The 24,433-nt window shown below is 39.8% G+C and overlaps 1 protein-coding gene across 1 annotated transcript in view; it reads right to left on the bottom strand.

The window, feature by feature from the left end:
- Positions 1-24,433, bottom strand: part of sspo (SCO-spondin) — a 391,512-nt gene that overhangs the window by 225,134 nt on the left and 141,945 nt on the right. The window contains 11 exon segments of the mRNA XM_061922415.1: positions 3,849-4,025; positions 5,363-5,515; positions 5,583-5,724; positions 5,787-6,000; positions 6,116-6,236; positions 6,367-6,388; positions 11,600-11,675; positions 11,826-12,006; positions 19,498-19,662; positions 21,548-21,689; positions 21,774-21,901. Coding sequence (XP_061778399.1) covers positions 3,849-4,025; positions 5,363-5,515; positions 5,583-5,724; positions 5,787-6,000; positions 6,116-6,236; positions 6,367-6,388; positions 11,600-11,675; positions 11,826-12,006; positions 19,498-19,662; positions 21,548-21,689; positions 21,774-21,901 — 1,521 coding nt within the window.

Below are 24,433 nucleotides of genomic sequence, written 5' to 3'. Positions count from 1 at the left end.
TTTTTTGAGTGGATTTTCATAAAATATGCTATTTAACTGCTACTGTTTAACAAATACTGATCTAAATTGTGTTTGCACAACAAATGTTTTGGCGCTTTTGTTCATGTGGGAGAATATCCCAATAAAGGTGCACTACACACTACTTTTGAATTCATTATTGGGCTTTGCGTATACAATGCAGTTAATCACGATTAATCATAGAACTAGTGCGATTAACTTTGATTAAAATTTGTAATCGTTGCCCAGCCCTAATATATATACATACATTCATACATATATATACATACATACATATATATATATATATATATATATATATATACTGTATATATATATACATATATATATATATATATATATATATATATATATATATACATACACACACATATATACATATATATACATATATATACATATATATATATATATATATATATATATATATATATATATATAGCTGTAAAAATCTGCTGTACAGTGTGATTGGTTACCTTTTTTCAGGAACACTAAACTCAAAACAACGTCATTTAGACCACCTCAAAAAACAGAAATGGAATTTATATTTTTTTTCTCTGAATGAGACACCCAGAATTTACATGAAAATAACAAACGTGGGATTTGCAATATTAACTATGAGCGATAAAACACTGAATATTAACAACACATGAACGTCGCTCCTCTTTTAGTTCCTGGAACACCTCCTCGATTGACAACTTCTACAATCAAGCAAAACGCAACTCAAATGTTACAAACAGCAAAATATGACCACAAAGGGTAAAAAAACACCTACAATCAGCTTCTTGGCCTAGAATGTCGGTAGTTTGTGAGTTCAAACCCTGGCCGAGTCATACAAATGACTATAAAAATGGGACCCATTACCTCCCTGTTTATCACTCAGCATCAAGGGTTGGAATTGAAGGTTAAATCACCAAAAATTAGTCCCAAGTGCGGCCACTGCTGCTGCCCACTGCTCCCCTCACCTCCCAGGGAGTGATCAAGGGTGATGGGTCACATGCAGAGAATAATTTTGCCACACCATTGGTACTTAACTTATGCTTTGTGACAGATTTGGTTCTTTCCTACATTACCAACGTTACAGTTACAGTTACTTTACAGCCAGACTTCTGACTCGTTTTTTCACTACACTGTTATTCCCTAATGTGTCCCTGATAAAAGTACCCTTTACATGCACATTGCATGCTGTCTCTGCATCTCGGGGTCACACTGACAGGCAACATGTGGTAACATAACAATTTGCACTATTTTTGCTATTCGATGGGGGTCTTTGACCGCAACCCTCGCAAATAGCAACTGTATGAGCTACCAGTAGCTCTCCACCTGATTTAGATCGAAATGTCTGAGAGGAAATCTGCTGTGTAAATAATGAACAATTTTAATTTTACCCATCATATACAAATCAAATAAGTGACTTATTTTCCTTTTTGTCAAAGTAGCTGTATTGTATTGCGCTTATTGTATTCATTATTGCTGCCTCGGAGACCTCGTATTCCTGCTGTTCTTGTTGCTCAGCTCCAGCCACACCTTTTTGTCTTGCATTTCCTTTTAATTTGTAAGTAGTTTTTAGGTCCATGTCGCCAGTTCATGTCAGTTTGTATTTTTAACGATCAAATATGCTATTTGAAAATACAATGTTTTAAATCTAGACAGCTTTTTTTTTGCCAACTCTGCCTCTGTCATCCTGGGTCACATACAATACTTAACCATGTACAATCAATTATCAGAATCAGAATTATACATACACATATATTGCCCAAAGTATTTGGCCACCCATCCAAATAATCAGAATCAGGTGTCCTAATCACTTGGCCCAGCCACAGATGTAAAAAAAATCAAGCGCTTAGGCATGGAGACTGTTTCTACAAACATTTGTACAAATTAACATATTTGTACACCACTTCAGTGGCTTAGTGGTTGGAGTGTCCACCCAGAGATGGGTAGGTTGTGAGTTCAAACCCCGGCCGAGTCATACCAAAGACTATGAAAAAATGGCACCCATTGCCCCACTGCTTGGCACTCAGCATTAAGGGTTGGAATCGGGGGTTAAATCACCATAAATGATTCCCGGGCGCGGCACCGCTGCTGCTCACTGCTCCCCTTACCTCCCAGGGGGTGATCAAGGGGATGGGTCAAATGCAGAGGACAAATTTCACCACACCTAGTGTGTGTGAGACAATCATTGGTACTTTAACTTTAACTTTAGGAACTCAGTGATTTCCAGCGTGGAACTGTCATAGGATGCCACCTGTGCAACAAATCAAGTCGTGAAATTTCCTCTCTCCTAAATCATCCAAAGTCAATTGTCGGCTTTATTAGAAGAAAATGGAAGAGTTTGGGAACAACAGCAACTCAGCCACCAAGTGGTAGGCCACGTAAACTGACAGAGAGGGGTCAGCAGATGTTGAAGTGCATAGTGCAAAGACTTTCTGCACAGTCAGTTGCTACAGAGCTCCAAACTTCATGTGATCTTCCAATCAGCCCACGCACAGTACGCTTCATGGAGTGGGTTTCCATGGCCGAGCAGCTGCATCTAAGCCATACATCACCAAGTGCAATGCAAAACGTCGGATGAAGTGGTGTAAAGCACGTCACCACTGGACTCTAGAGCAGTGGAGACTCATCCTCTGGAGTGAGGAATCATGCTTTTCCATCTGGAAATCTGATGGACGAGTCTGGGTTTGGTGGTTGCCATGAGAACGGTACATTTTTAACTGCATTGTGCCGAGTGTGAAATTTGGTGGAGAAGGAAATATGGTGTGGGGTTGTTTTTCAGGAATTGGGTTTGGCCCTTTAGTTCCAGTGAAAGCAACATTTTGGACAATTCCATACTCCCAGACTTGTGGGAACAGTTTAGAGCAGGCCCCTTCCTCTTCCAACATGACTGTGCACCAGTGCACAAAGCCAGGTCCATAAAGACATGGATGACAGAGTCTGGTGTGGGTGAACTTGACTGGCCTGCACAGAGTCCTGACCTGAACCCGATACAACACCTTTGGGATGAATCAGAACGGAAACAGAACCAGGCCTTCTCGACCAACATCTCTGTGTGACCCCACCAATGCGCTTTTGGAAGAATGGCCAAACATTCCAATAAACACACTCCGCAACCTTGTGGACAGCCTTCCCAGAAGAGTTGAAGCTGTAATAGCTGCAAAAGGTGGACTGACATCATATTGAACCCTATGGGTTAGGAATGGGGTGGCATTTCAAGTTCATATGTGAGTCAAGGCAGGTGGCCAAATACATTTGGCAATATAGTGTATATAGTCCCAATTTATATATATAAAAACGTTATTACTTATCAGTATTTTTTACTATTTCTTGTGCAGCGTTATTTTTTTTAATTTCACTTCCTGTTTGCCAACACTCCTCTGGTCTGAGCGCTGACTTCCTCATCCGTCCCTGGTTGCCAATCAGGATGCTTCTTATGGCAGCCCTGTCTTCTGGACCTTTGCTTTGCTTTATGTTTCCTAAGTCTGTTGGCCATCTTTGTTTTTGTTCTTTGTTTTCTTCTTAAATGGATGACCGCTATCTCTGCATTCTGGGGTCCAGACAAAAAACAAACCTTCACAGATTTCACAAAAAAAAATGGATTTTGTTCCTTTCGGTTTTACAATTGTTAATTGTCAGTCACATTCAAGAGTAACTAACAACTCTTTACTCTCAGACAATTCTTGAGGTGAAGAATTTAAACGTCATTTGGCTGTAGAATGACAATGTGAAAATGTGTTTTCTGTTGGTGAAGATGTGGTTTTTGAAATGTCTTGTGGACATGAGTTTAGTATAGGTAAAATGTTTATAAGGGAGCAAACAGACTTCTTTTTTACCGGTGTTTGAAGAGCTGGTTTTCCATAGTCCCGGCTGCCGTGTGACCCCAGATGTAGCCACACCTGGCAAACCACCTAGTGACTTGGTGGTGTAGACACCTGGAGCACCTGTTGGACTGTCACTGTGGAAACCTGGTCTCCCTGGGAAACTGGTTTGATTCTGTAAACCTGGAGATCCTGCATGGAATGAAGAGGATGAAGAAGAAGGGACTATGAATTCTCACCAACTGGTATTGTCCATTTTTATATATGCTGCCTATCTTATCAGTTATATCCGGACACGCTACATCAGAGGTCACCAACGCGGTGCCCACGGGCACCAGGTAGCCCGTAAGGACCAGATGAGTAGCTCGCTGGCCTGTTCTAAAAATAGCTCAAATAGCAGCACTTACCAGTGAGCTGCCTTTATTTTTTAAATTTGATTTATTTACTAGAAAGCTGGTCTCGCTTTGCTCGACATTTTTAATTCTAAGAGAGACAAAATTCAAATAGAATTTGAAAATCCAAGAAAATATTTTAAAGACTTGGTCTTCACTTGTTTAAATATATTCATTTATTTTTTTACTTCTTATAATTTTCAGAAACACAATTTTAGGGAAAAAATACAACCTTAAAATCGATTTTAGGGTTTTTAAACACATATACCTTTTCACCTTTTAAATTTCTTCCTCTTCTTTCCTGACAATTTAAATCAATGTTCAAATAAATAGATATTTTTTATTGTAAAGAATAATAAATTCATTTTAATTTAATTCTTCATTTTAGCTTCTGTTTTGTCAACAAATAATATTTGTGAAATATTTCTTCGAACTTATTATGATTAAAATACAATAAAAATATTCTGTCAAATCTAGAAAATCTTTAGAATCAAATTTAAATCTTATTTCAAAGTCTTTTGAATTTATTTTTAAAAATTTGTTCTGGAAAATCTAAAAGAAATAATGATTTGTCTTTGTCGGAAATATAGCTTGGTCCAATTTGTTATATATTCAGACAAAATGCAGATTGGATTTTAAACTATTTAAAACATGTCATCAACATTCTAAAATTAATTTTAATTAGGAAAAATTACTAATGATGTTCCATAATTTTTTTTTAATTTTTTCAAAAAGATTTGAATAAACTAGTTTTTCTCTTCTTTTTTCGGTTGAATTTTGAATTTTAAAGAGTCGAAATTGAAGATAAATTATGTTTCAAAATTTTATCTTCATTTTTTTCCAGTTTTCTCCTCTTTTAAACCGTTCAATAAGTGTTTTTTCATCATTTATTCTCTACAAAAAAACGTCCGTAAAAGGAAAAAATGACAGACAGAATTACATATATATATATATATATATATATATATATAGCAAGTTGGCTATTTCTGGAAATGTATTTAAGTGTGTATCAAACTGGTAGCCCTTCGCATTAATCAGTACCCAAGAGGTAGCTCTTGGTTTCAAAAAGGTTGGCGACTCCTGCACTACATTGAGAGAGAAGATTTACAATACTTAAACATATGCAGCAGTTCTCACCACAATTCATCTCATCGGAGTGATCTTTGCAATCCAGTCGTCCGTCACACAGTACAGAAATAGGAACACATTGTTCACTGTGCTGGCAGGCAAACTGCCCGGCCTTACAGTGTTGCCGTGTCAGCGTAAAGCTGCTGGGGGTCACCAGCTCATCTACGTCATAAAAGTTGTGTTAGAAAAGATGACAGAAGAATTGGAAAAATAAACAACTTTCTTTCACCTCCTCTGCATCCGAGGATCTCAGCACGCAGATAAAAGGTGTGTCTGAACTCCACAGGTATGATTCGTAGGTAGCGGGCCCTGACCAGCCTGCTGAGCCAACGAGTCACAGGTTTCCTACCAACCATGCGCACCTCAAACACCTGAACAAATAATTTAATAACTGTGACATAATAAATGTTGTGCACAGTTTGTATTGAAATACCTTAGCAGGACTAGTAGGTTTGCCGTCCTGAGTGTAGTTGCTAAAGAGGCTGCTGTGCAAGGCAAAGGCGAGTCTGTACTTGGTGAGGTAACCCCACATGCGCTCGCTACCTTGGGTCACGACCCCTGACACCCACGTGGGCTCCAGGAAATCAACCTGAAAGTACGGTTGGGGGTCTGTTGGTAAGGGGCTCCATCCAGGCTCCATAAGCTGACTGCAAACACCAAATATGATTTATTAACTTTCATTTATTGCCTTTCAATCAACTACATCACATGTATGGAGCATGCTGACAATACTCAAGTGTAATATAGATACATAGCACTCACATATTGGGAATGATATTCAAGCGACCCGCGTCAGCAGGATTGTTCGCACGATGTGAGGATGAGCTTAGCTGGCCATAACGAATGCTTCCATCCTCCAGTCCGAGAGCAGATGAGCAGATTCCTGTGCAAGAATGTCACTGATATGGCATACACGATAATGTATATACTGTACAATGCAAATAGCTTAAACACTGGAGGTTGAAACATATAACTAGTACCTAATCATAACAACAGATCAAAAACAAACTTACCACGATATCCTGGCCCACCATCCTGTAAATGCATTGCAAAATATTAAGTGTAATTCTCAAGTCTGGATAAAAAGATGCATAAATTAAAATCAAAATACAGATAAATACTAGCTCCAGCCTATCTTGCCGATTGTATTGTACCAGATGTTCCGGCACGAAATCTTCGTTCAAAGGACTCCGGCTTATTAGTGATTCCCGAAGCCCAAAAAAAGTCTGCGGGCTATAGAGCGTTTTCCGTTCGGGCTCCAGTACTCTGGAATGCCCTCCCGGTAACAGTTCGAGATGCCACCTCAGTAGAAGCATTTAAGTCTCACCTTAAAACTCATTTGTATACTCTAGCCTTTAAATAAACTCCCTTTTTAGACCAGTTGATCTGCCGTTTCTTTTCTTTTTCTCCTATGTCCCACTCTCCCTTGTGGAGGGGGTCTGGTCTGATGGCCATGGATGACGTACTGGCTGTCCAGATTTGGGACCCAGGATGGACCGCTCGTCCAGAGTCGGGACCCAGGATGGACAGCTTGCCTGTGTATCGGCTTGGGGACATCCCTGCGCTGCTGATCCGCCTCCGCTTGGGATGGTTTCCTGCTGGCTCCGCTGTGAACGGGACTCCCGCTGCTGTGTTGGATCCGCTTTGGACTGGACGCTCGCGGCTGTGTTGGATCCATTATGGATTGAACTTTCACAGTATCATGTTAGACCCGCTCGACATCCATTGCTTTCGTCCTCTCCAAGGTTCTCATAGTCATCATTGTCACCGACGTCCCACTGGGTGTGAGTTTTCCTTGCCCTTATGTGGGCTTACCGAGGATGTCGTAGTGGTTTGTGTTGTGGTTTGTGCAGCCCTTTGAGACACTAGTGATTTAGGGCTATATAAGTAAACATTGATTGATTGATTGATTGATTGATATTACGCCTATACTGGCTCACCTGCACTGGCTTCTTGTGCACTGAGATGAGACTTTAAGGTTTTACTACTTACGTAAAATATATTGAATGGTCTAGCTCTATCCTATCGTGCTGATTGTATTGTACCATATGTCCCGGCAAAAAAATCTGCATTCTAAGAACTGCAGCTTATTAGTGATTCCCAGAGAACCAAAAAAGCCTGCGGGCTATAGAGCTTTTCTATTTGGGCTACAGCACTCTAGAATGCCCTTCGGTAACAGTTAGAGATGCTACCTCAGTAGAAGCATTTAAAGGGGAACATTATCACAATTTCAGAAGGGTTAAATCCAATAAAAATCAGTTCTCAGTGGTTTATTTTATTTTTGGAAGTTTTTTTAAAAATTTTACTCATCATGGAATATCCCGAAAAAAGGCTTTAAATCCACCCGTCCATTTTCCTGTGACGTCACATAGTGACGCCAATACAAACAAACATGGCGGATAGAACAGAAAGACATAGCGACATTAGCTCGGATTCAGACTCGGATTTCAGCGGCTTAAGCGATTCAACGATTACACATGTATTGAAACGGATGGTTGGAGTTTGGAGGCAGATAGCGAAAACGAAATTGAAGAAGAAACTGAAGCTATTAAGCGAATAGCTATTGAAGCTATTCGCTCAATATTGAAGCTATTCGTGATCGCCTTCTAACCAAGGATAGCAACTTAAATTTGTCGATTGGTAAGTGTTTGTTTGGCATTGAATGTGGGTGGAGGGAAAGGCTGGATGCTAATATAGCTACGAATGTACATACAGCTAGCCTAAGTAGCATGTTAACATCGATTAGCTGGCAGTCGTGCCGTGACCAAATATGTCTGATTAGCACATAAGTCAATAACATCAACAAAACTCACCTTTGTGATTTTGTTGACTTTATCGTTGGAAATGCATCTGCTTTGAGTGTCGCAGGATATCCACACATCTCTGCCATAGCATCGTTATCGTTGGTAAAATGTGCAGAACAGACGAGGGACTTTCACATCTTTTGACACTGGTGCAACTTGAATCCATCGATTGATATGTGTTTGTTTGGCATTAAATGTGGGTGGAGGGAAAGGCTGGATGCAAATATAGCTACAAATGAGGCATAATGATGCAATATGTACATGCAGCTAGCCTAAATATCATGTTAGCATCAATTAGCATGCCGTGCTAATCGATGCACACTCCACGTAAGTCAACTTGAATCCGTCCCTGATCGTGTTGTTACACCCTCCGACAACACACCGACGAGGCATGATGTCTCCAAAGTACGGAAAACAGTCGAAAAAACGGAAAATAACACAGCTGATTTGACTTGGTGTGTGTAATGTGATGGAGAAAATGGCGGATTGCTTCCCGTTGTAACGTCACGGGTGAAAGGTCATCACTCCGACAGCGAACAATTGAAAGGCGTTTAAATCGCCAAATTCACCCTTTTAGAGTTCGAGAATCGGTTAAAAAAACATATGGTCTTTTTTCTGCAACATCAAGGTATATATTGACGCTTACATAGGTCTGGTGATAATGTTCCCCTTTAAGTCCCATCTTAAAACTCATTTGTATACACTAGCCTTTAAATAGACCCCCCTTTTGGACCAGTTGATCTGCCGTCTCTTTTTTTATCTGCCCCCCTCTCCTGCGTGGAGAGGTTATGAGGTGACCACAGATGGCACGCAAGCTGTTCAAAGACAGAACCCGGGGTGGACCACTCATCTGTGCATCAGTTGGGGACGTCTCTGCGCTGATGACTTGTCTCCACTCAAGATGATCCCCTGCTGGCCCCACTGTGGACTGGACTCTCACACTATTAACTAGATCCACTCCACATCCATTGCACTTGTCGCCCAAGGGGCGGGGGGGTCCCCACACATGCGGTCCCCTCCAAATTTTCTCTTTGTATCCCATTGGGTTGAGTTTTTTCTTGCCCTGATGTGGGATCTGAGCCGAGGATGTCGTTGTGGCTTGTGCAGCCCTTTGAGACACTTAAGTTAAAGTTAAAGTACCCATGATTTTAACACGCACACTAGGTGTGGTGAAATTATTCTCTGAATTCGACCCATCCCCCTTGATCACCCCCTGGGACGTGAAGTAAGCAGTGAGCAGCGGCGGTGGCCACGCCCGCAAATGATTTTTGGTGATTTAAACCCCAATTCCAACCTTTGATGCTGAGTGTCAAGCAGGGAAGTAATGGGTCCCATTTGTATAGTCTTTGGTATGACTCGGCCGGGGTTTGAACTCACGACCTACCAAACTCAGGGCGGACACTCTAACCCATGGGTGTCAAACTCTGGCCCGCGGGGGCAATATCGTGTAATTTAATTTGGCCCTTGAGGCAATATCAAATTAACATTAGAGCTGGCCCGCCGCCGTAACACCACATTCACCGCTAATACTCATACTCGTCAACCCTCCCAATTTTCCCGGGAGACTCCCGAAGTTCAGTGCCCCTCCCGAATTTCTCCCGATTTTCCACCCGGACAATAATATTGGGGGCGGGCCGTAAAAGCACTGCTTTTGGCGTTCTCTACATGTCACCACGTCCGCTTTTCTTCCATAAAAACAGCGTGCCGGCCCACTCACATAATATATGCGGCTCATACACACACACAAGTGAATGCAAGGCATACTTGGTCAACAGCCATACAGGTCACACTGAGGGTGGCCGTATAAACAAGGTTAACACTGTTACAAATATGCGCCACACTGTGAACCCACAGCAAACAAGAATGACAAACACATTTCGGGAGAACATCCGCACCGTAACACAACATAAACACAACCGGAAAAATATCCAGAACCCCATGCAGCACTAACTCTTCCGGGACGCTACAATATACACCCCCGCTACCACCAAACCCCGCCCCAACTCAAACCCGCCACCGAAAAAAGGCATTAAATTTGTGTTTTTATTTTATTTGATATGCCATTGATATTTTTTAATGATTATTATTTGAAACTGCGATGAGGTGGCGACTTGTCCAGGGTGTACCCCGCCTTCCGCCCGATTGTAGCTGAGATAGGCGCCAGCGCCCCCCGCCACCCCAAAAAGGGAATAAGCGGTAGGAAATGGATGGATGGATGGAAACTGGATTTTGCATGTCACTATAATGTTAAATAAGCCTTACTTGGTCAATATTCAATGCAAAACTTGTTTGGGTCCCTATTAAAGGGTTAATTTGTTCAACCTCGGCCCGCGGCTTTGTTCAGTTTTAAATTTTGGCCCGCTCTGTATTTGAGTTTGACACCCCTTGCTCTAACCACAACTTGTGTTTAAGGGCTTTATAATTAATCTTCTTACCGTATTTCCTTGAATTACAATTTAAAACCTCTTCTCACTCCTGCGCTTACCAAAGGCATGCGGTAAAAGTAAGCATGCGCTAATTATTTTAAAACCTCTTCTCACTCCGGCTCTTACCAAAGGTATGCTGTAAAAATTTGAGTGTGATGTAAGCTCGGACCTTAAATCCTACTGAATAGCTCTTAATCTTCTTCCATTTATGCGATTTCAATTTACCGGTATTGGAAATCCGCCTCCTCCATTTTGACAATGATGACAGGGGAAGTGTCACTCGTGACGTCACGAGTTTGACCAGGCGGTAATACTAAGCATGCGCTAATTATTTTGGGAACTGAGTTTGACCCGGCAGTAATTCAAGGCAGGCGCATACTATATATGCCCTGCGGCAATATAAGTAAATACGGTAATTGATATATGTTTTATAATATCAGACCACATTTTTTTGTTTTAATTAAAGTCGCACTATATAATTTATAGCTATATGTATATCTGATCCATGTTTTTTTGTAATAATTTCTTAAAATCAATTCATTCATTTGTTATTGATAATATATTAAACTAATTACTTAATGGAACTTTGTTGTATATTTTTTCATTTATTCATTTATGAATTGAATTGACACATATCAACAGTTGAGAGACGGATAGACTTAACTGCAGGAAATGTTTTGAGTCTATATTGAATACGTTCATTAATTCAAACATAACTCTGGTACTTTTTAAGTGCTTGTAAAAGTAAATAATCGAAACATGCCTTTTGCTAAACAGTATATATTTGCATAAATACATGCAAATTCAAAATGATTGCTTTACTAAAGGAATTATTTTTCTACCAAATTAATGGGTATTTATTATGAAATCAATTGTTACACACAATTTATCTAAGATTAAAGCACTTCACATCCCGTAAAATATTACACTAATACCCTACTACATTTTTTTCCAGGAATATGAAACACATATGATGCAGTAACACAAAATATTACATTTTTGGTAAGAATACTTACTGTAGGTGTTAATGAAGAAGGTGTGACAGTAGGCCTGGAAGGAGTCCTAATGGGGGCTGGAGTGGGTGTGTGTGGTCTGAACATATAGTATATATTGATTAATGTATGAATACACTTTATAAAGTACAGTATTAATACTCGTATAATGTACATGTATGATTATACTTGTACAGTACATCAACACACTTTAATACTGAAGGTGAATTTACTTTAGTGATGCCCTCACCTGTCAGACTGGGTGGTGATGTTTTCATGCAAGTGACAGCCAGTTTCGTCATCTCCTTGGGGACAGTGGGGAGTGCCATCACAAAGTTTTCCAGGGTCAATGCAGCCCCCTGGTGGGAGGCATGTGTACTGACTGCTGGGGCATCTGTAAGGACTGCTGGGAGTTGGGTAAGGTTGTGTGCCTGCAATCAGGTCAAATGCATGCTGAATAAAAGTCATCAACAGTGGAACCACTCTTTGTCCAAGTGGTGGTCGATATAACCAAATCAAAACGGCAATAATTCATCACTTGGACATTTGGGTATTTTGTCAGAGAGATGAGGAGAATGGATTACGATAAAGCATTTTTGTTTGTTGACATAGTTTTTTAACCATTTGTTCATACCGTATTTCCTTGAATGGCCGCAGGGCATATAGCAGGGGTAGGAAACCTATGGCTCTAGAGCCAGATGTGGCTCTTTTGATGACTACATATGGCTCTCAGATCATCATATTTATATAGCGCTTTTCTCTAGTGACTCAAAGTGCTTTACATAGTGACACCCAATATCTAAGTTACATTTAAACCAGTGTGGGTGGCACTGGGGGCAGGTGTGTAAAGTGTCTTGCCCAAGGACACAAGGACAGTGACTAGGATGGCGGAAGCGGGAATCGAACCTGGAACCCTCAGGTTGCTACACGGCCACTCTCCTAACCCAGCTATGCCGAGTAACCGTGTAATACTCTTCCATATGAGTAGGTGGCAGTCGGTAGCTAATTGCTTTGCAGATGTGGGAAACAGCGGGAGGCAAGGTGCAGGTAAAAAGTTGTTTAATGCTTAAACCAGGAAAGGAACCTATGGCTCTAGAGCCAGATGACTGCACCTGGCTCTCAGATAAATCTTAGCTGACATTGCTTAACACGATAAGTAATGAATAATTCCGCTGGTAATCACAGTTTCAAAAATAAAACATTTACATGCATTTTAATCCAACCATCCGTTTTCTACCGCACCTGTTCACGATGTCGCATTAATGGTAAGAAGTATTATATTTATTATTGGTTAACTTTTAGAATTACAATGTTGTTAAAAAGAATAAGAGACTTATTATACTCTACAAATGTTGGTCATACTTAAAAATACACGAATTTAGTTGTATTCAGTGTTGAAAAATGTTATATGGCTCCTACGGAAATACATTTTGAAATATTTGGCTTTCATGGCTCTCTCAGCCAAAAAGGTTCCCGACCCCTGGCATATAGTATGCGCCTGCCTTGAATCACTGCCGGGTCAAACTCGCTTCCCAAAATAATTAGCGCATGCTTAGTATTACCGTCACTGTTAATTTTGACAGCAAAATTTGATTTAGTTTTAGTCATAGTCCTTTGACTAAAATGTAATTTAGTTTTAGTCATAATTTAGTTATTTCAATTGTTTTAGTTTTAATCTAGTTTTAGTTGACGAACTATCATAAGATTATAGTCGACGAAAACTACAGTAGATTTAGTCGACTAAAGGGTAATATGTAATCTTTCCCTTCAATTTCTGAAAGTCAAAGCAAAACAGCGGAAAAATCACCGATACAAGTCGTATTTGGATGAAAATCATGTCTCAAATTTAGTATTTCACGAGTTAGCCGTGTAATAAACGGGATAACGTCGAGTGAGTTGTATGTTGTGGAAAATGCTTACCTGTGTGTGGATTTCGGGGTGATTCGACTAAATGTCACTTCAACTTTGTTGTGTTTTTCCCCGTAATCCTCGCGCTGCATTTCTTACACTGCGTCTTGTTATCTTTGACATCAAATATAAAATTTCCCCATATGTCCTCTCTCCTCTTCCTCCCCGGCGTTGACATGTTGTCTTCTGCAGCGCATTCCTGGGTCAGTCTCAAACTCAAACTATGTTTACGTAACTTCCTTACCACGTCGCTCTGATTGCTTCTCTTCCCAACTCCTCCCGCCTCTTCCTAACGAAATGAGTTCCGATTGGATCTCGTCTCTGGCAGACGTTGACGAATATGTCAATACACCTCGTCATCGTCTTAGTCCACGTAAATTATTTTTTATTTAGTTATTGTCTTGTTTTAGTCGGAAAAAAAAGGTCGTTAACGATAACTATGACGAAAAATTTTTCATCAACAAAATTAACACGCCTGGTCCAACTCGTGACGTCACGAGTGACACTTCCCCTGTCATCATTTTCAAAATGGAGTAGGCTGATTTCAATACCGGTAATGTGAAATCGCATAAAGGGAAGAAGATTAAGGGCTATTCAGTAGGATTTAAGGTCCAAGCTTACATCACACTCAAATTTTTACTGCATACCTTTGGTAAGTGCCGGAGTGAGAAGAGGTTTTAAAATAATTAGAGCATGCTTACTTCTACCGAATGCCTTTGGTAAGCGCAGGAGTGAGAAGAGGTTTTAAATTAATTAGCGCCCCGGCTGCAATTCAAGGAAATACGGTATCTTTATTTACATTTACATGTGTTCACATGTTTTCATATTCCATTGTTATTCAGCTGCTGTGTTAGTTGTAAGTTTTGGCTACAATGACAAAGTTCTCATTCTGTGCGGGAAAAAAGATTGATATGGCCCCATTTGTCGCAGTTTATCTATACACATGAAACGTGACAAATTAGGGGATGCACTACCCACTTTAGTTGCCTGACGGCAGTAGAGTGTTTGCCATATTAAAATGTATTTTTTGGCAATTCCATCTTTGACCACAGTGTCAGTTGGTACGGTGGGGCAAAAAAGTATTTAGTCAGCCACCGATTGTGCAAGTTCTCCCACTTAAAATGATGACAGAGGTCTGTAATTTTCATCATAGGTACACTTCAACTGTGAGAGACGGATTGTGAAAAAAAACAAATCCAGGAATTCACATTGTAGGAATTTTAAAGAATCTATTTGTAAATTATGGTGGAAAATAAGTATTTGGTCACCCATTCAAAACGCTCACTGATGGAAGGAGGTTTTGGCTCAAAACCTCACGATACATGGCCCCATTCATTCTTTCCTTAACACGGATCAATCGTCCTGTCCCCTGAGCAGAAAAACAGCCCCAAAGCATGATGTTTCCACGCCCATGCTTCACAGTAGGTGTGGTGTTCTTGGGATGCAACTCAGTATTCTTCTTCCTCCAAACACGACGAGTTGAGTTTATACCAAAATTGATACATGGATGATACAGCAGAGCATTGGGAGAATGTCTCTTAAAACAAAATAGAACTTTTTGGTATAAACTCAAGAATGAATGGGGCCATGCATCGTGAGATTTTAAGCCAAAACCTCCTTCCATCAATGAGAGCTTTGAATGGTTGACCAAATACTTATTTTCCATTATAATTTACAAATAAATTATTTAAAATTCCTACAATGTGAAGTCCTGGATTTTTTTCCCAAATTCTGTCTCTCACAGTTGAAGTGTACCTATGATGAAAATTACAGACCTCTGGCATCATTTTAAGTGGGAGAACTTTCACAATTGCTGGCTGACTAAATACTTTTTTGCCCCACTGTATGTAGTGAGGCATTTTTTATCATTTTCAGCAGACTGCATTGTTAGATGATTAACCCCCCACCTTATTCTCATGCAAAAATGATCTGACCTTGGCAAAATACAGTCGGATGAAGCCAGATGAATCTTTTCCCTACTGCACACATTTGTCTTCTTCTGGTGTTATATCAAAAACATAAATAAATGGATGCACTCTGTTATGCTGTGGGAGAATCCAATGCCAGGCTTTTTATTTTGAAGGTTACTTTCCATTGAGCAAGGTTTTGGTGTTGTGTAATGAGACTGTAGTTATGATGCTGCAAAATGATAAGGATGAAGTTAACAATATCAATGTGAACTGAATATTTTTCATAGAAATGACCTCTTTGAGTCTCACTATTTAAGTCAATATAAGTGGTTGACCATGAATGATGACATCGACTTAAGCGAGTACTTTTTTGTAATAGGAAAAAAACAAAACTTAATGAGTTGGTTAACATAATGGGGTGGTGTCTATATGATCATGTTAGGGCTGGGCAAGATGGCCTTTTTTTAATATCTCGATATTTTTAGGCCATGTCGCGATACACGATGTACGTTTGTATAGCTCGATATTATGCCTTGGCCTTAAATGAACACTTGATGCATATAACCACAGCAGTATGATGATTCTATGTGTCTACATTAAAACATTATTCTTCATACTGCATTAATATATGCTCATTTTAAACTTTCATGCAGAGAGGGAAATCCCAACTAAGTCAATTGACCAAAACTGTATTTATCAAACAGTTATTACGCAGTGGCACAAACATTCATGTTATTTCCAAAACAGAAAGTGCAAGATTGTCAGAGACATTTTGAGTGTCAAGTAAAAATGAGCTGCATAATAGGAAATCAAATAGTGTTCGTCCTTCGTTATGTGGTAGGTTACTACGGACGTTATTAAATGTTGTTGTTGACTATTTTTTTCATGTGGTGTTGATGTGGAAAAGGTTGCCTCGGCATATTGTTGGTGTGGCACCGAATGCTGATGTTGACATGCGGTATAATTCATTCTCCAGCACATAGGTGTCAAACTATGGCCCGCGGGCCAAATCTGGCCCGCCGTGAAATTTAATTTGGCCCTTGAGGCAATATCAATTTTGCATTAGAGCTGGCCCGCCGGAGTTATACAGCGTCGTTGCCGCTGTAACACCGCATTCACCACTAATACTCATACTTGCCAACCCTCATAATTTTCCCGGTAGACTCCCGAAGTTTAGTGCCCCTCCCGAAAATCTCCCGGGGCAACCATTCTCCCAAATTTTTACCAATTTCTACCTGGACAACTATATTGGGGGTGTGCATTTAAGGCACTGCCTTTAGCGTTCTCTACAACCTGTCGTCACGTCCGCTTTTCCTCCATACTAACAGCGTGTCACATAATATTTGTGGCTTTTACACACACACACACACATACACACACACACACACACACACACACACACACACACACACACGCAAACACACACACACACACACACACACACACACACACACACACACACACACACACACACACAAGTGAATGGAAGGCAAGAATGACAAACACATTTCGGGGAAAACATCCGCGCCGTAACACAACAGAACAAATACCCAGAATCCCTTGCAGCACTAACTCTTCCGGGAAACTTCCAGCAAACTGACCAATGATTAACGTTTTATTCATGCATTTTCTCTTGCTACTTCAAAGCTTAAATGTTTGGTTCATTCATTATTGTTATGTTATTTTTAAATTTATTATTAGCCTGTGGAAAAAATGTGATATTTACCTCAGAAGATTGCAAATACAAAAAAAGGCATAACATTTTTATTTAAATTTTGCCATTGATATTTTTTTTATTATTATTATTTGAAACTGGATTTTGCATGTCACTAAAGTTATATAAGCCTTGCTTGTTTATATTTAATGCAAAACTTGTTTGGGTCCCTATTAGAAGATTATTTTGTTAAACCTTGGCCCGTGGCTTTGTTCCGTTTAAAATTTTGGCCCACTCTGTGTTTGAGTTTGACACCCCTGCCCTAGCAGGTGACTTTTCAAATTATGCTAAATATCAAAAATGATGCTACATATTAGCAGTAATGCTACTTTTGGTAGCAACGCTTTTGCCCCACACTTGACAAATTACGGTTGTCTGTTCGACATATTCCCACTTGAAGCCAAACCACTGCCAGACGACGGACCCCCTGCTATTTCTCTTGGGAATTCATTCTTCCTTCATTCGCACGTTCTTTCTCTCGTATTACCACTTGACGGCTCTGCTAGCATCACAGCTAACGTTGCCCATGCTGCTACCTCTCTGCTCCGCGAGGGCGTATATGTATGTGATGTATGTAAGATGGTGTGAGGAGGGACAGGAAAGAGCGAGAAGAGCCTGTAGTGTAATGCCCGCAGCTAAAAGCAACTGCGTGAAAACGTATACTCGTTTCCATATGAGTTGGGAAATTGTGTTAGATATAATATATAATATATAATATATAATATAAACGAAATACAATGATTTGCAAATCATTTTCAACCCATATTCAGTTGAATGCGCTACAAAGACAAGATATTTGATCTTCAAACTCATAAACTTTATTTTCTTTTTGCAAATAATATTGCAAATAATAATTAACTTATAATTTCATGGCTGCAACACGTGTCAAAGTAGTTGGGAAAGGGCATGTTCACCACTGTGTTACATGGCCTTTCCTTTTAACAACACTCAGTAAACATGTGGGAACTGAGGAAACACATTTTTTCAGCTTCTCAGGTGGAATTCTTCCCCATTCTTGCTTGATGTACAGCTTAAGTTGTTCAACAGTCCGGGGGTCTCCGTAGTAGTATTTTACGCTTCATAATGCGCCACACATTTTCAATGGGAGACAGGTCTGGACTACAGGTGGGCCAGTCTAGTACCCGCACTCTTTTACTATGAAGCCACGTTGATGTAACACGGGGCTTGGCATTGTCTTGCTGAAATAAGCAGGGGCATCCATGATAATGTTGCTTGGATGGCAACATATGTTGCTCCAAAACCTGTATGTACCATTCAGCATTAATGGCGCTTTCACAGATGTGTAAGTTACCCATGTCTTGGGCACTAATACACCCCCATACCATCACAGATGCTGGCTTTTCAACTTTGGTCCTATAACAATCTGGATGGTTCTTTTCCTTTTTGGTCCGTAGGGACACGATGTCCACAGTTTCCAAAAACAATTTGAAGTGTGGACTCGTCAGAACACAGAACACTTTTCCAATTTGCATCAGTCCATCTTAGATGAGCTCAGGCCCAGTGAAGCCGACGGTGTTTCTGGGCGTTGTTGATTAATGGTTTTCGCCTTGCATAGTAGAGTTTACACTTGCACTTACAGATGTAGCGAACAACTGTAGTTACTGACAGTGGTTTTCTGAAGTGTTCCTGAGCCCGTGTGGTGATATCATTTACACACTGATGTTGATTGTTGATGTAGTACAGCCTGAGGGATTGAAAGTCACGGGCTTAGCTGCTTACGTGCAGTGATTTCTCCAGATTCTCTGAACCCGTTGATGATATTACGGACCGCAGATGGTGAAATCCCTAAATTCCTTGCAATAGCTGTTTGAAAAAGGTTTTTCTTAAACTGTTCAACAATTTGCATACAAATTGGTGACCCTCGCCCCATCCTTGTTTGTGAATGACTGAGCATTTCATGGAATCTACTTTTATACTCAATCATGGCACCCACCTGTTCCCAATTAGCTTGCACACCTGTGGGATGTTCCAAATAAGTGTTTGATGAGCATTCCTCAACTTTATCAGTATTTATTGCCACCTTTCCCAACTTCTTTGTCATGTGTTGCTGGCATCAAATTCTAAAGTTAATGATTTTTTGCAAAAACAAAAATGTTTATCAGTGCGAACATCAAATATGTTGTCTTTGTAGTTCATTCAATTGAATATGGGTTGAAAATGATTCGCAAATCATTGTATTCTGTTTATATTTACATCTAACACAATTTCCCAACTCATATGGAAACGGGGTTTGTATATCGCAGAGACAAACCCGCGACATAACGTTTATATCAATATATCGCCCAGCCCTAGATCATGTTCGTGCGTACATAGCTAAACGCATAAGATTCACAGTCACATTAAGCGAGGTAAAGTGTAGAAAATCTCACCGCAGTACATCTCATCTGATCCGTCGCCACAATCATCGACGCCGTCACAGATGACTCCTGAAGGGCCTGCTGGCACACAGCCACCATTTTTACACTGGAGCTCTTTTTCTCCGCAGTCACCTGCTGGCAAGACACTTGGTGAAGGTAAGGTTGCCCAGTAGTGGCCTAAAGGAGAAAGGAACACAGTCAGTGTAGACTTAAGTATTAAAGTAGTCCAAGGCAAAGTATTTATTTTCCTACTGTCTCTTACTTCTACGGGTGTTCCTACTGGATATGCAGACAAACGCATCCGCTACCTGCCCGGTTACTATTTTTATCATTTTCTTTAGCAAAAACATACATTGCACCTACAGTGGGGCAAAAAAGTATTTAGTCAGCCACCGATTGTGCAAGTTCTCCCACTTGAAATGTTGACAGAGGTCTGTAATTTTCATCATAGGTACACTTCAACTGTGAGAGACAGAATGTGAAAAAAAAAATCCAGGAATTCACATTGTAGGAATTTTGAATAATTTATTTGTAAATTATGGTGGAAAGTAAGTATTTGGTCAACCCTTCAAAGCTCTCACTGATGGAAGGAGGTTTTGGCTCAAAATCTTACGATACATGGCCCCATTCATTCGTTCCTTAACACGGATCAATCGTCCTGTCCCCTTAGCAGAAAAAAAACCCCCAAAGCATGATGTTTCCACCCCCATGCTTCACAGTAGGTCTGGTGTTCTTGGGATGCAACTCAGTATTCTTCTTCCTCCAAACACGACGAGTTGAGTTTATACCAAAAAGTTCTATTTTGGTTTCATCTGACCACATGACATTCTCCCAATCCTCTGCTGCATCATCCATGTATCCATTTTGGTAGAAACTCAACTCGTCGTGTTTGGAGGAAGAAGAATACTGAGTTGCATCCCAAGAACACCACACCTACTGTGAAGCATGGGGGTGGAAACATCATGCTTTGGGGCTGTTTTTCTGCTAAGGGAACAGGACGATTGATCCGTGTTAAGGAAAGAAAGAATGGGGCCATGTATCGTGAGATTTTGAGTCAAAACCTCCTTCCATCAGTGAGAGCTTTGAATGGTTGACCAAATACTTATTTTCCACCATAACTTACAAATAAATTATTTAAAATTCCTACAATGTGAATTCCTGGATTTTTCTTTCACATTCTGTTTCTCACAGTTGAAGTGTACCTATGATGAAAATTACAGACCTCTGTCTTCAGTTTAAGTCGGAGAACTTGCACAATCGGTGGCTGACTAAATACTTTTTTGCCCCACTGTACGATGTATTACATCTTAAGAAGAAAGCAAAATAGCCCAAACAAACTATGGAGGAAAGAGAGAGATGGGCATAGCTCAATGAAAACATAACCATTATTTTGAAATGTAACAATATCAAGGGTTGTTGTACACTGTGCTAACTAATAAACTAATAAACTAACTAACTAAATAACTAATAAACTAATAAAATGTAACCAATAAAACATTTCAATGTGTAATCTAACCTAGTTACTTTTTAAATAAGGTAATAAGCAAAGTATGCTTTTAAAGGAGTCACCAGTATTCAGATTACCTTTTTACAGAAACTCATGTCCAAAAAAATAAAATTAAATAATAATAGATACGTAAAAATAATAATAGAGTTCTTTTCTCGACTCTTTAAAAGATTGTCAAAAAGTGAACTAAGCTATCTGAAAAAAACATCAACATGTTAACCTTTGTGGTATAGGTAAACAACAATGTTACTGTAATATCTAATCATGTGTCTTGTTAAGAATTACTAATTACAAATCCAAAACATGCCAAGCGTAAGAAATGGCCACTACTAGCAAACCCCTGTTGTGCTAGTTAATTATATCTTGATCTACAGTAGAATAGTTTTAAGTGATTAATATAAAATACAATAAAACATATTGAACTTGAATAATAAAGTGGCCACGCATTCTTAATCACATTCTTGGATACTCTTGCTAATGTATTTATGTGGCATATATCTATGTACAGTATATGTTTGCGTAAAAACAGGAAGAAAGCCCCCCTAAGATACTAACCATCTTCACATCCCATAATCTCAAGACGAAGATAAATTCCATTATTGAAGTCCTGTGGCAGCAGGCGGACAAACTGAGCCGACACCATCCGGTCCAGTCTGATCTCAGCAACGCCTCCGTCGTTGTAGTTACCATGAAAGACCTGCGGGGACAGTAGCAGTAACGCTGGCAAAAAACTGTGATTTTAAATTTAAAAAATCGTACTCGTTAAACACGAGTGTCAAACCTTAGCTCTGGGCCGTGCGTCCGTGACAAGCTCTTTGTAAGTGTACCACTGTCTTCCGTCTTGGCTGAACTGGAGGTAGAAACTAGACACGTATGTTCCAAACACTCCACCGCCCTGCGTGAGGACACCTGCAGAAAAAACGGAAGGCGATTTAACTATCATGGATTTGGTTACTAAAATGTAAAAATATATGTGCGATGTATCATATGCAAGTGAAGTACAGCTGATCACACACACACACACACACACACACACACACACACACACACACACACACACACATATATATATATATAAAGAGGGGCAAAAAAGTATTTAGTCAGCCACCGATTGTGCAAGTTCCCCCACTTAAAATGATGACAGAGGTCTGTAATTTTCATCATAGGTACACTTCAACTGTGAGAGACAGAATGTGAAAAAAAAAATCCAGGAATACACATTGTAGGAATTTTGGGGAACGTTTTTGTAAATTATGGTGGAAAATAAGTATTTGGTCAACCATTCAAAGCTCTCACTGATGGAAGGAGGTTTTGGCTCAAAATCTCACAATTCATGGCCCCATTCATTCTTTCCTTAACACGGATCAATCGTCATGTCCCCCTAGCAGAAAAACAGCCCCAAAGCATGATGTTTCCACCCCCATGCTTCACAGTAGGTTCTTGGGATGCAACTCAGTATTCTTTTTCCTCCAAACACGACGAGTTGAGTTTCTACCAAAATGGATACATGGATGATACAGCAGAGGACTGGGAGAATGTCATGGGGTCAGATGAAACCAAAATAGAACTTTTTGGTATTAACTCGACTTGTCGTGTTTGGAGGAAGAAGACTACTGAGTTGCATCCCAAGAACACCAGACCTACTGTGAAGCATGGGGGTGGAAAAATCATGCTTTGGGGCTGTTTTTCTGCTAAGGGGAGAGGACGATTGATCCGTGTTAAGGAAAGAATGAATGGGGCCATGTATCGTGAGATTTTGAGCCAAAACCTCCTTCCATCAGTGAGAGCTTTGAATGGTTGACCAAATACTAATTTTCCACCATAATTTACAAATAAATTATTTAAAATTCTTACAATGTGAATTCCTGTATTTTTTTTTCACATTCTGTCTCTCACAGTTGAAGTGTACCTATGATGAAAATTACAGACATCTGTCATCATTTTAAGTGGGAGAACTTGCACAATTGCTGGCTGACTAAATACTTTTTTGCCCCACTGTACAGTATATACATATAAATGATAAATGGGTTGTACTTGTATAGCGCTTTTCTACCTTCAAGGTACTCAAAGCGCTTTGACACTACTTCCACATTTACCCATTCACACACACATTCACACACTGATGGAGGGAGCTGCCATGCAAGGCGCCAACCAGCACCAATCAGGAGCAAGCGTGAAGTGTCTTGCTCAGGACACAACGGACGTGACGAGGTTGGTACTAGGTGGGATTTGAACCAGTGACCCTCGGGTTGCGCACGGCCACTCTCCCACTGCGCCACGCCGTCCCTATATATGTATATATATATATATATACAGTAGAGGCAAAAAGTTTGGACACATGTTTTCATTTGAATGTGTTTTCTTTATTTTCAAAGCTATTTACCTTGTAGATTGTCACTGAAGGCATCAAAACTCTGAAGTGAAAACCATTTCAGTCTACCTCTTGAAGCTCATCGAGAGAATGCCAAGGGTGTGCAAAGCAGTCATCAGAGCAAAGGATGGCTATTTTGAAGAAACTAGAATATAAAACATGTTTTCTGTTTTTTGTCACCTCTTTTTGTTAAGTACATAACTCCACATGTGTTCATTCATAGTTTTGATGCCTTCAGTGACAATCTATAATGTACAAACGTAAATAGTCATGAAAATAAAGAAAAGGCATTGAATGAGAAGGCGTGTCCAAACTTTTGCCTATAGTGTGTATATACATATACATATGAAATCCTGGGCGTTGGGTGGGAGTTGGGGATAAGTTGATTGGGAACACTGATTTTGCCCTTGTGTGTGAATGTCAGTGTAGTAAAGTCTAACATTTTCCGTCTACCTACAAAGTATGTTGGCCCTGCGATAAACTGGCGACTTAACCAGGGTGTACCCTCCCGTCTACTCGAGCCCAGCTCCAGCCCCCCAAGATCCCGAAATGGACAAGCGATAGAAAATGGATGGATAAGTATTTAGATAGTAATATTGTTATAATATATATATATATATATATATATATATATATATATATATATATATATATATATATATATATATATATATATCTTAATTGGATTATCCAGAGAATAGTGCTCCATACCGTGATAGAGCGCAATATATATGTGTGGGAAAAGTCACAAGACTGCTTCATCTCTACAGAACTGTTTCATGAGGGGTTCCCTCAATTGTCAGGAGATTTTAATGGAAGCATTCACATACAATGGTTTATATAGGGCACAGAGTGGGTAGGTACAGGCAGGCGTAGGGGCGTGGTGATTCGCTCATGTGTTACCTAGGTAACCTAGGGAACCCCTCATGAAACAGTTCTGTAGAGATGAAGTAGTCTTGTGATTTTTCCCACACATACATATATATATGCATATTTGATTTTTGCCATTTACAATCCATAATTAATTGACTGTTGATTTGCTTCTATGTTTGTAATCATAACTTTTAATA

The sequence above is a fragment of the Nerophis ophidion genome, linkage group LG15, assembly GCF_033978795.1.
Source record: "Nerophis ophidion isolate RoL-2023_Sa linkage group LG15, RoL_Noph_v1.0, whole genome shotgun sequence".
Lineage (NCBI taxonomy): Eukaryota > Metazoa > Chordata > Actinopteri > Syngnathiformes > Syngnathidae > Nerophis > Nerophis ophidion.
This window is presented reverse-complemented; position numbering and strand designations above follow the sequence as displayed.